The 12,501-nt window shown below is 37.3% G+C and overlaps 1 protein-coding gene across 2 annotated transcripts in view; it reads left to right on the top strand.

The window, feature by feature from the left end:
* aclyb (ATP citrate lyase b) overlaps positions 1–12,501 on the top strand; it is a 50,690-nt gene that overhangs the window by 2,976 nt on the left and 35,213 nt on the right. For both annotated transcript variants that reach the window (XM_016239950.1, XM_016239951.1), the window contains exons 2-8: positions 2,107–2,283; positions 2,363–2,485; positions 3,255–3,317; positions 6,531–6,721; positions 7,829–7,908; positions 9,613–9,743; positions 9,837–9,955. In XM_016239950.1, coding sequence (XP_016095436.1) covers positions 2,125–2,283; positions 2,363–2,485; positions 3,255–3,317; positions 6,531–6,721; positions 7,829–7,908; positions 9,613–9,743; positions 9,837–9,955 — 866 coding nt within the window. In that variant the 5' untranslated portion in view covers positions 2,107–2,124. The remainder of the gene's footprint in view (positions 1–2,106; positions 2,284–2,362; positions 2,486–3,254; positions 3,318–6,530; positions 6,722–7,828; positions 7,909–9,612; positions 9,744–9,836; positions 9,956–12,501) is intronic.

Below are 12,501 nucleotides of genomic sequence, written 5' to 3' on the forward strand. Positions count from 1 at the left end.
ATTTAAAAAACAGGAAGGGGGCCAACACTTTTTCACACCACTCTATATATGTATATGTGTGTATATGTATATATGTGTATGTATATACAGTGGGGCAAAAAAGTATTTAGTCAGCCACCAATTGTGCAAGTTCTCCCACTTAAAAAGATGAGAGAGGCCTGTAATTTTCATCATAGGTATACCTCAACTATGAGAGACAACCATAATTTGCAAATAAATTCTTTAAAAATCCTACAATGTGATTTTCTGGATTTTTTTTTCTCATTTTGTCTCTCATAGTTGAGGTATACCTATGATGAAAATTACAGGCCTCTCTCATCTTTTTAAGTGGGAGAACTTGCACAATTGGTGGCTGACTAAATACTTTTTTCCCCCACTGTATATATATGTGTGTGTGGGGGATAAGACCCCTTACAAAAAATGAGACATGCACGCAATGTACTAGTGTAGTCATGATACCAAAATTCCAGTAATTGGTAGCAATACTAGTGAAATGTAATTATTCTCAATTTTTTTATAGATAAAAATGCCTTTGAACACACTCTGTAATTGTTTAATTGCTTATTTTTTACACACTTTTAATTATGAAAATACTATTTAAAGTAATGAAAAGTTAGCACTAATCCCATACATGACTTCCCCCCAAATGTCTATATGAATGTAATTTCCATTCAATTTTGTCAACATTTTTTATATTACTCCCTCTCAATCATTGATTCATGGGGAAATCGTGGCCTGATGGTTAGAGAGTCGGACTCGTAACCCACAGGCTGCAGGTTCGAGGCTTGTACCGGCAGGGATTGTAGGTGGGGGGAGTGAATGTACAATGCTCTCTCCCACCTTCAATACCACGACTGAGGTGCCCTTGAGGAAGGCACCGAACCCCTGACTGCTCTCTGGGTGCCGCAGTAAAAAATGGCTGCCCACTGCTCGGGTGTGTGTGTGTGTGTGTGTGTGTGTGTTCACTGCTGTGAGTGTGCTGTGCACTTTGGATGGGTAAATGCAGAGCACTAATTCCAAGTATGGGTCACCATACTTGGCCACATGTCATGTCACTTCAGCCCACATTTTAAGTGTAGGAGGTACCTTTTCAAGTATGTAAGTATCTGCTGTGCTACTGTGACTATTTCTACAGTAATAAGGGAAGACTCCTTGTTAGTATTCTCAGTTTTATCTCCTGAAAGACATACCCTCTGTGGAAGTGGTAGGTCAAATCCTGACCATCTCCCAAGATATATCAACAGAACTTCCTGAGAAGGCTGAAGCTTTGTCGCTCTAGAGAGCACGAATGTGCCGGTTTCTAGTATATATTTTCAGAATATATCACTGTTCAAACTACCCATTTTATATTGGCGTGTATAAACAGGTGTAGTAATGCATGTGTAAAACCTGGATAAAATACTGAATGAATTTACCTTTTGCTTCCTTTATATACCTCCCACTGTTGGACAAATCTCTATTTCATGTGTTCTTACCAATGTTGCTATTAAGGTATCTTTGCCAAATAACTCTAAGGTTTTCAGAGTTCCTTTAATCAATCCTTGTACACCTTTGTTAAAATTAGATGCCTTCTAAAGAGGCCTTGGTAGTTTGCATAACTTTTCTAAAACACTTTTCCTGCCCAGTGCATGAAGTTATTATGAGAAAAAGGCCCATCAATACTAAAGTCCTTTAAACCACAATGCCCAGTTTCTTCAGTTTGATGGGGAGTTTGTCTTTTAATCAGCTGGGTCAACTAAGCTTTTTTTATTGCTTTTTCAGTCTGGCCTGCTTTAGTTTTCTTTCCTCTTCATGCTAGTTGACTCATGTACTCTGATGCTTAGATAAATAAGTTTAAGAGTTTAAACTTATGTTAAGTTTAGGAGTTTAATATGTAAAAGTTTATTCTACAGACAACAGAACATTTGATGAATAGGAATGCTCAAGATGCTTAAGGCAGACGTCACAGCCAAAAGTCTCACAGACTTCACAATCATGCACGAGTGACGCTAATGGAATCATATCAAGTGTGCAATATGTTGCTGGGCCATTCTAATTGAAATCAGTGGATTTGCAGTTTCAGCTCAAGTTTGTAGAAGCCCTCATTTTTTTTCTGTTTTTCTATAGGTAGTGTTCTCAGCTGTGATGTCTGCTAAGGCCATTTCTGAGCAGACAGGAAAAGAGTTCCTGTATAAATATATCTGCACCACAGCAGCCGTGCAAAACCGTTTCTGCTGTGCTACCGTCATTGCAGACACTGACTGGAACCGCCTTAAGCAGGACCATCCGTGGCTGCTAACAGAAGTGAGTATATGTCTTGGTTTTCTGATCTGTAATACTGCATTGTTTTCAGTGTAATATATTTGTCTATCGCTCCATGCAGAGGCTGGTTGTGAAGCCAGATCAGCTGATCAAACGCAGGGGGAAGCTGGGATTGGTGGCAGTTGACCTGAACCTTGAGGGGGTCCAGGAATGGCTGAAATCTAATCTGATGACCGAAATCACAGTAGGCCTTTTAAAAAGTTTATATTTGTATCTACTTGGAGTAACTGTTATTTGCCATTCAAGTTCATTAAATATGTAATTTCACTATACCCCTAGCTTTTATGTTACAAGCAGGTAACTAACAGTTTATTCCACTGTAACTACAAAACACTGAAACATGCTTTAAACAAATGTGATGTGACCTTTTTCTGGCAGACATTTATATAGATTTAATCCATGCAGCAGAGCCACTTTGCAGGTTAAATTAAATTATTCTTTACATGAAAACTTTTGACACTGAAAACAAAATTGAGAACATGAAATAATTAAAAACAACAACTGTGAATCACGCAACAACCTTGATCTTATAAATTTTCAGAGATTCTCTATAATCATCAAAAACCTTTTTACTTTGCTGACATGTTGCCAGCCCATCGCCAACTGAATCAATACATCTGCCCTTTCCAATGAACACAAGAACACACAGTAATCTTGGACAACTTAATCCAGATATTTTAATGAAATGCTTTTAAATAACCAAATTAGCCAGTATTGTGCTCTTCTGCACTGAAACCAGTGTTTTGTTACTAGGAATTAAAGTGAAACTAGAATAACTGTGTGATGACATGATTCTAAGGGCTTGCTGCATTTCTATTTAGGTGGTATACATTTTAACTTCATGAAACCTGTCTAAACCTAATTTAATAAAAAATTGTTTAATACAATTTAAAGTTTTTATAAAAAATCATTTGACATTTGTTGGAAAGTGTTTTTTTTTTCCTGTTCCTCAGATTGGGAAGGCAAAAGGAATCTTAAAGAACTTCCTCATTGAGCCGTTTGTGCCTCACTTACAGGTATTACAAATTCAGTTCTATTTTATCAGTATCTTTTAGGGGTGCTCCGATCAGGATTTTGGTGGCCGATCGCCGATCACAGAAAGCAGTATCTGCCGATACTGATCACCGATACCGATCTTTTTAAAGCCTTCTTTTTTATCATTTATAACTATCTATAGTGATACTCCAATCAGGATTTTTAGACATTTATTCAGGGCCTGAATTTCATTTTTGAAAATGGGGGGAATTCCCCTCTTAAGTGATTCTTGTGAGAGGGGAAGCAGCACGGGCTGTGCTTACACAGGAGTCCGCTACTGATCCGTGGCTGTTTACCACAAACATAACATTTATCCATTATTTTGATTTCAAATCCAAATATTGTCACTGAAAATGCTTTTTCAGCATTGCAATTCTTTTTTTACACAGTACAGTAATACAGTCTTTCACAGACACGTTTAAACACAATAAATATAAGCAACACATTATTCAGTGCTTTTTACTTTTGCATTTACTTATACATTCATTTGCTCAAGCAAGTGGCAAAACATTTAAACTACTTTTCTTACATTATCACAAACTTACCATTGACAGAAATAGTCAGCTCTACTGCATTTCCTTTTGCATTGAAATCTTTATTACAAGCAATCCTTCGGTTCATAAAGAACTTTGTTTTCCTACCTCCACCACGAGTGCCATCTATTATTGCCTTGTTTATCTAAAAGTGCTCTTTCCCTTTAAACCTAACTAAGAGCCACATGTGTTGACTGTGAAACACAGTAGACTTTATTAATATGCATTTATGGTGTAATTACCACATTTTTGTGTCAATCCATGTTCATATTTACTGCAAAAATGCGCTGTTACTTTAATTCAGCGCTTGCAGCGCAGCAAAAATAGACTGGGTGTGGAAACGATCTCTGCACTGCTGCAGATGCACCGCTACTGGAACGCACTGCCGGACAGCAACCGTGTGCATTGTGCACGCTTTATTAATCTGTTAACATGAGCGCGGAACAAATACGCATTACATTCGCACTGCAAACAGAGTAATGTGAGCCTGGCATTGTGTGTGTGCGCTGCGACTGTGCATGAGCGCACGGTCTCCAGGAGAAGCGTGCGAGCGCTGAATGGTTAAACACTGGCAAGAATTAAAAAGTAATGCAATTTATAAACTTTAGTGACGATGTGACACTGCCTCGATTGTGCAAGTGACAATTCCTGTCAACTGTGCAGCGTGCAGCTTGCTTATAGACAGACGTGATGGTGATTTGAAGCCTTTGCGTATTTTGAGAGGGAGCACGCACGGTGTTTCAATCACGCTGTTTGTGAAATTACATCTCACACAAGGTTTTCAAATTACTTTATAAGTTATTTAATGAAGAAATATATAAGGTGAGTAACTCGCCTTCAGTATTATAATTATTTTACCCGCGCCGGACAGAGACTGAGGCAGTGCTGCTGCATGTCGTGCCAAACCTCGGCAGGCGCGTCATCAGCTTGATATCGTTTTTTTGAGATCAGCCTTTTTAGAGACCGCCGATCAATCATCCCAGCGTGATTATCGGCCGATAGTGATCGGTAGCCGATCAATCGGAGCACCCCTAGTACCTTTTTGGGGGCCATTACACACGGTCTCTTCATTTATATTTTTGGTAACACTTTACTATGAGGTTCATTAGTTAACTATTTTAGATAACATGAACTAAGAATGAACAATACTTCTACAGCATTTATTAATCTTAGCTAATGTTAATTTCAACATTTACTAATGCATTATTAAAATCAAAAGTTGTGCTTGTTAACATTAGTTTACTCACTGTGAATTAACATGAACTAACAATGAACAACTGTATTTTCATTAACATTAACAAAGATTAATAAATACTGTAATAAATGTATTGTTCATTGCTTGTTCATGTTAGTTAATACATTATCTAACATTAACTAATGGAGCCTTATTGTAAAGTGTTACCATTTTTTAAAGGGGTCACATGATGCTTTTTAAAAGATCATTATTTGGTGTAACAGAATATGTTGAATACACTGCCTGGCCCCCCAAAAAGTCAGGTTTTAAAAATTATTTTGAATAATTTTTCCAGTGATTAATATGTTTCTGGTATGTTATATGTTTGGCAACAATTATTTTAACCCTAACTGGTGCAGTGTGTAGCTTTTTATTTCTTAAGCAATCATGTCAGAAGTAGGGGTGAATATATATTGTAATATATATTATATTGAATATTCTATCTGCAATAATTATTCGGAAAATAAAAACATTTTAATTTAGCAAAAATGTTGCTTTGCTGGCCATAAATGCAGTAAATCCCTGATAAATCCTGAGCACGCAAACGTTGTCAAGTGAAACTGAATTATCACTAAAATGAGGAATCATATGAAATACAAAAACCTGAATGTCATGATCAGTCGAATGAAGAAAAACAGTGGCACATCACTGCATTCACTACTGCAGGTAGGCGCAGATGTACCCGGGGCTGGGTAAAAAATATCGATATCTCGATATTAATTCATTCTCATTTTTACGGAACGATATCGATTCTTAAATCCCAAGAATCGATTAGTCTAGCCTGTTTTCAGTTAATGGACGGAACATTGAAGGGTACTTCCCATCCAATAAATTGCAATAAGCTATTGTGCTTTGGTACTTTTAAATATAAAAAATGTCCATTGAATTACAGTATTTAAACAATGAATGCCGTTTTGGCGTTGTTTATTGTGGAGTGACAGATCGCTGTTGCTACATATTGTTAGTACTACACATATCCAGCCGTCTCTCTTCACTGTTACAGTGTATGTTTTATGTTAATGTTACTGCTATGATTTAAGTGATTCACATTTTTTGGAATGAGTTTAACCGTAAATGTTACAGGAACAAATACATCACTTCCCAAACCAATGAATAGCATTATGAAATGGCCTATACACAGCCCTGTGTAAAATAACGATTCTGTGACTTTTCTAAGGAATTTTGCCAACCTGGAGTTTTACCTCAAATCCTAGGTGAAAGTTGTTTTGACACTGCTTTACAAAATAATAAATGACCAAATATTCATGAATGGCATTTAATTATTTGGCTTTCATCATCATTTATGTATATATCTTTCTTTATGTTTTAGATAAAAAAACATTTCAACCCAGAACATTTTGAAATTTTCTGAAATTTGGTTGATTTAACATGTCTTTGTTTGAGCGTGTAATTGATCTCTCTCACAGGAAGAGGAGTTTTATGTGTGTGTATACACAAGCCGGGAAGGTAGTCATGTGCTGTTCCATCATGAAGGTGGGGTGGACGTTGGAGATGTGGACACCAAAGCCCAGAGACTTTTGGTGGGAATAGATGAGAAACTCACGGAGGACATGGTTACCCAGCAGTTACTTGTACATGTTACAGATGAGAAGAAAGAGTAAGTATGCTGATCAGTTTCATATATTTTTTGTTTTATGTCTGTTAGTTTAAACTATATTTTAGTTTACTTCTAGACTTTTTGCACTTACACATTTCAAAGTCGTCGTCTTCCTGAAAAATGTTGATGATGCCATGTTCCAGAAGTAAAGAAAATGCTAGAGTTTCAAGGTTAAGCAAAGATATACATACACTTTGTAGAAGCCGCAAGTCGGTATGAAGCAGCTGCTTCTTATAATTTTTTCTTTTTCTTGCTCAATTAAATCATTTACTTTTTTCCAAACAAATTAATGCTGTTATTCATCTAGGGCTATAACAACATTTTTCTGATAAATGATTAATCTTTTGATTATTTCTTTCGATTAATCAACATTTTCTGTATTTTATGGACACTTGGCCACCAAACAATGTGCAAATTGATGCCTAACAAATATATTATATTATAACATATATTATGTACTGTATTTAGACTTTGCGTTCCATCAGGGTTTTTCTAATCCAGTCCTGGAGGGCCAGGATCCTGCAGACTTTACTACCAACCCCAATTTAACCCACCTGAACACCGTAATTTGCTTTTTCAAGTGTTTGGTTTGGGTTAGAGCTAAACTCAGCCGGACACTGGCCCTCTAGGAATGGAGTTGATGAGCCCTGTTATGATGCCTTTACAGCAGGGGTAGCTGTAAAGTGCAAAACATCTGTAAAGAAAGTAATTTGAAACTGCCTTTCCCCGTATGATGCAACAATACAGTTTATGTGATATCACTATACATTGATGTTGCAAACACATTTAAAAAATAACAAAGAACACAGAGTGAGCTGCTGTGGATAAATGCATTATTCAGATTGTCCTACACATGAGATGTGCTTTATATAGTGAGTGCTTCAAACTTCCTCATAAGCCTACAGTTTTAATGTGGATTGCCCTCCTGTCACAGGCTTGTGCTGTTTAATGCATTTGAGACATGTTTTACTCAGTGCAATAACTTGCATCTTACAGTTGTATCCTTATCTGTAAATAATAAAAATTAATGTCAGTATTTCTATTTTCCATAAAGCCCAAACCATTTCATGGTGCCTTTAAAAAATAACTTAAATTTTTTTTTTGCAGAGTGCTGGCAAGCTTCATAGTGGGTCTCTTCAATTTGTATGAGGATCTTTACTTCACATATCTGGAGATCAATCCACTGGGTATGTGCTTTCTTTTTTCTCAGGACTTGTGTTCTGTTATTTGAATTAATGGTGTTTAAGGCAAGCATGAATATTAATATTTACTCATACTTAAAGGGATAGTTCACCCAGAAATGAAAATTCTGTCATTAATTACTCACCCTCATGTTGTTCCAAACTCGCAAGACCTTTGTTCATCTTCGGAACACAAATTAAGATATTTTTGATGAACTGTGAGAGCTCTCAGACCCTGCATAGACAGCAATGCAACTGTAATGTTCCCAGGTCCAGAGACGTAGTATGGACATCGGTAAAACAGTCCATGTGACATCAGTGGCTCAACTTCAGTTTTGTGAAGCAACGAGAATACTTTTTGAGTGCAAAGAAAACAAAAATAATATAATTTTTTCAACAATTCTTCTCCCCCGAGTTACGTTTTCCGCCATTTTAGAGAGTATCACAATACATACGCACGCTTTCCCCTAAGCGTAAACAACGCTGATTACGCAGATTACGTTCATGCGCGCGCTTTCTCCCCCGAACGTAAACAATGCTGATTACGTCGATTACGCTCTTGGGTACTCTCCAAAATGGCGGAAAACGTAACTCGGGGAAGAAGAATTGTTAATAAATTGTTGTTTTTGTTTTCTTTGCGCTCAAAAAGTATTATCGTAGCCTCGCAAAACCGAAGTTGAGCCACTGATGTCACATGGACTGTTTTACCGTTGTCCTTACTACGTTTCTGGACCTGGCAACAAAAATATCTTAATTTGTGTTCCGAAGATGAACGAAAGTCTTATGGGTTTGGAACGACATGAGGGTGAGTAATTAATGACAGAATTTTCATTTTGGGGTGAACTAACCCTTTAAAGTTCTTCTAATTGATATTTGTTGTGTCTTGTGTGACTGACCATATGATGCATATTGCACAATTACTTGTAAATATTATTGTTTTTGTTTTTTGCCATAATGGTTTTCATAGAAACACCCCTGTAAAATAAAGACAAACTGTGCTTGCTTAGTAACTTGATTGTTCTTGGCCACAATAAGCTGTAATGTGGACCAGACTATTGTTCAGATGTGCACTATTTGTGCTATGGACATGAATGATACTTCATATCATGAGGCAAATTGAGCAGACTTGTGTTGTTTCTTTTCTTGGTGGTCAGACTTAATGGTTTTCCATTTGTAGGTGATAAAACAGATAGGATAAAATCCAATAGAATATAACTTTATAACTGGGTATTTATATAAATCACGCAAGGTGATTTACTAAGGTTTGTGGTAGTCAATTTACTGTTTTTGCGGCATAATTTAACGTCCAAGAAGCATGTCTTAACCCATTTTTTGTCGGTGTTGTTAGTAGATCACATGCTCCTGATTATCATGCTCTGCTTGTTTGTGACCTACATTAATTTGCGCTGCTCTTTTGGCTATTACAGAAATGATCTAGCTGCATCTGTGTCTTTTAATATGTGCATTGTCAGTAGAACTTCTGTCAGTAGAAGTTCTGCAGAACTTTCCACTCCCATCAGTGCATTTCTGGGATTGCGCTCACGCTAATTTACCCTGTTTAGTAAATCTCACACTAAATCTTATAAACTGGTACTGAATAAAGAGAAAAGTGAGTACTTAAAGGAGAAAACTAAACTGGTACTAAAACTTAAACGGGATGGTAATAACAGAATGCCAATCATGCGTTATTTTCTGTGTCCATATATGCAGTGGTCACTAAGGAAGGAGTGTACATCTTGGATATGGCAGCCAAAATTGATACTACTGCAGACTATATCTGCAAGCCCAAGTGGGGTGATGTGGAGTTTCCTCCTCCGTTTGGCAGAGAAGCTTATCCTGAGGTACAAGTGGATAAATGTCATGCCATTGCACACAAATACCAGAGAGCAGGTGTTCTCTGGCTCAGATTTGCTTTGTTGCTGTTTTGTGTACAGGAAGCATACATAGCAGATCTTGATGCTAAGAGTGGCGCCAGTCTGAAACTCACCCTGCTGAATCCCAGAGGACGCATCTGGACCATGGTGGCTGGCGGCGGTGCATCAGTGGTGTACAGGTTGTGCTGCCAACATCTTGGCCCTCAGTTAGATATTAGATAAAGAGCATAAATATGGGTATGGATCAGCTGTGGTTCGTCTGTAGAGCCAGCTGGGGCAAAGGCTTGCCAAAATATTCATCCACTAGAAAACATAGACCTCAATATAAACTGAATCAATCCTAATTTATGAACTCTTAAGGCTTGTTCACACCGGGACGAATATCGCGCGCGATTATCGCAGACGTTTAAGGACTCGTGTCTAAACAAAGGGCGCCAATGTGAGTGTGCACACCGATGCGCAAAACGCGAGGCGTAAAAGCATAATTTTAAAAAAACCGCCTCGGGCTCGTTTTTTTGGTTTGACGCGCCGCGTTAAAAACTGTCCGACCAATGCGATTGGCGCTTTTGCTCACGTGCCTGGAGCTGCTGAAGTTACAAGCACAAGCACAAAACGGTCTTGCCGAGCACACATTGATACCTAACGACAAAGAGGAAGTAATAGACCAAGAAGATGCATCGAGGCAAGATGAATGTAGAGCTGCTGGTCTCATTGGTGTCTGAACACAAAGGGCTTTATGACAAACGCGACCGACTACAAAAATCTCGATAAAAGGGAGTTGTTATGGAGAGGAATTGCAGATCAAATATGATTCGATGTGTACAGGGGTATTTCTGTTTTACATTAAGCGCCATCTAATGTCAGGGAGTGAATTTGCACATTCACTCGGCTCATTGCCTGCGAAAATCGCTTGGGTATGAACACAAAAGACGCGTCGCAAAACGTCGGCGATAAGCGCGCGCGATAATCGTCCCGGTGTGTACGAGGCTTTAAATGTGTTTAGCGTTCTTCAACAAAAATGTTTTTCTGAATTTCCAGTAGGGATGTTCATTTTAACCGGTTAACCGACCGTAAGAATTTTGACCGATTAATACAATCAGTTAAACAGTTTAAAAAGTCATCTTAATTATTCATTTTTTCAGTAATTTATCAAAATATTTAAAAAGGTTTGCTGCATGGTTAAAATACGCTAGGCGTATACAAAAAAAACAATTTTTTATGGGGGAAAAAAACTTAAGTCGCGTATAAGTCGCTTTTTTTTAAATCTCATTCAGAAATGCCAAATGTCAAAATGTTTACAAACATTATAATAAACACTGTAAACATAGGTAGGCTATTTTAGTTACCCTCACTCCACAACAAATCCTTTCAATTAACAGTATTTAGAAAAGAACAAGAATTAAAAATATACGAAGCTATAGCAATATAAACGACCAGCCAAAACGAATTAATTTAGGCTAAAACGAAACTGAAACCAATGTTGGGTCTCTCATTCCACACAAAATCAAATGTTTCCGTATTCGCGTTGTATTTGAATGGCAAATTATTATTTATTGCTTGAATCAGATTGGCTGATGAACATTCTGAGGTGTGCAATTATTTTCAGGGAAACGCACGGCGAACGTAGTTCCAGGCAGCTCTCTTGACCGCATTACAGTTCCATATCACTTCGCATAGTTAACTGTAATAATGGAAATTAGCATACAGTACCTATACAGCACAAAGGAATTACTGCAGTCACACTACGGTGACGCAGTTTGCACAAAAAGGTGTTGTCAGCGCTGCCCTAACGATTTGATCAGTTAGCCTATATAATGTAGCAACTTAAAGGCTACAAATAACATTTCTCACTAGCGAGGTAATAACAGCGCTGTTTAGAGATGCTGCTGCAGAACACTGTTGAGGGATGCACAGAGGTAGCCTAATTCACACAAGCTCTCTCTCTCTCGCTTTCTTTCATATGCTAACCGTAGTATAAGCGGAATTATTTTTCTAATAATTCAACGGCCCGTCGTCAATTATTCCTTATGTACTTCACTCACGTTCCAATATCCACGTAAAACAAAATGTTTTGCATAACATCACGGCGGTACTGTGATAACACTTAACGGCACAGATTTTACTAAAAAATGTTTTATTATTAACTTTTTTTTTTTACTACATTTTTTTTTCCAATATGTTTGACTGACTGTATTTTATTATGATAATGAACTGGCTGCATTGTCAAGGTAGCAATGCTTAACTGTGTGCGTGCATGTGGCACTTGAATTTTTTCCTTCTAACAGTGGAATAAACTACTCCTTTTAGTCCTAAAGATAATCGGAATTGTAAAAGGTTTGCCTTTGTTTGTGTACATTCACAATAAAAACAAATCTTTGTGCTTTTGTAAAATAAGCCTAAAGAAAAATAGGATGCCGCTTTCTGCCGTCTGTTTCCTTTCCGCACAGCACAAAAATGAACCAAAACTCTGCATACTAGGCTACTTGTTGCACAGTTTTTCTTTCATTTTCTTAATTTATTATTTAAGTAAAAATATGTTTCTCATATAGGCCTATTTATTCATTATATATACCGTCGTGGTCAGAATTATTGGCACCCTTGGTAAATATGATCAAAGAAGGCTGTGAAAATAAATCTGCATTAATCATTTTGATCTTTTATTAAAAAAATTCACATAAATCTAACCTTTAATTGGAGAATAAGAATTTAAAATGGGGTGAAATAT

The sequence above is a fragment of the Sinocyclocheilus grahami genome, unplaced genomic scaffold (assembly GCF_001515645.1).
Source record: "Sinocyclocheilus grahami isolate Dianchi unplaced genomic scaffold, SAMN03320097.WGS_v1.1 scaffold578.1, whole genome shotgun sequence".
NCBI classification, from domain to species: Eukaryota; Metazoa; Chordata; class Actinopteri; order Cypriniformes; family Cyprinidae; genus Sinocyclocheilus; species Sinocyclocheilus grahami.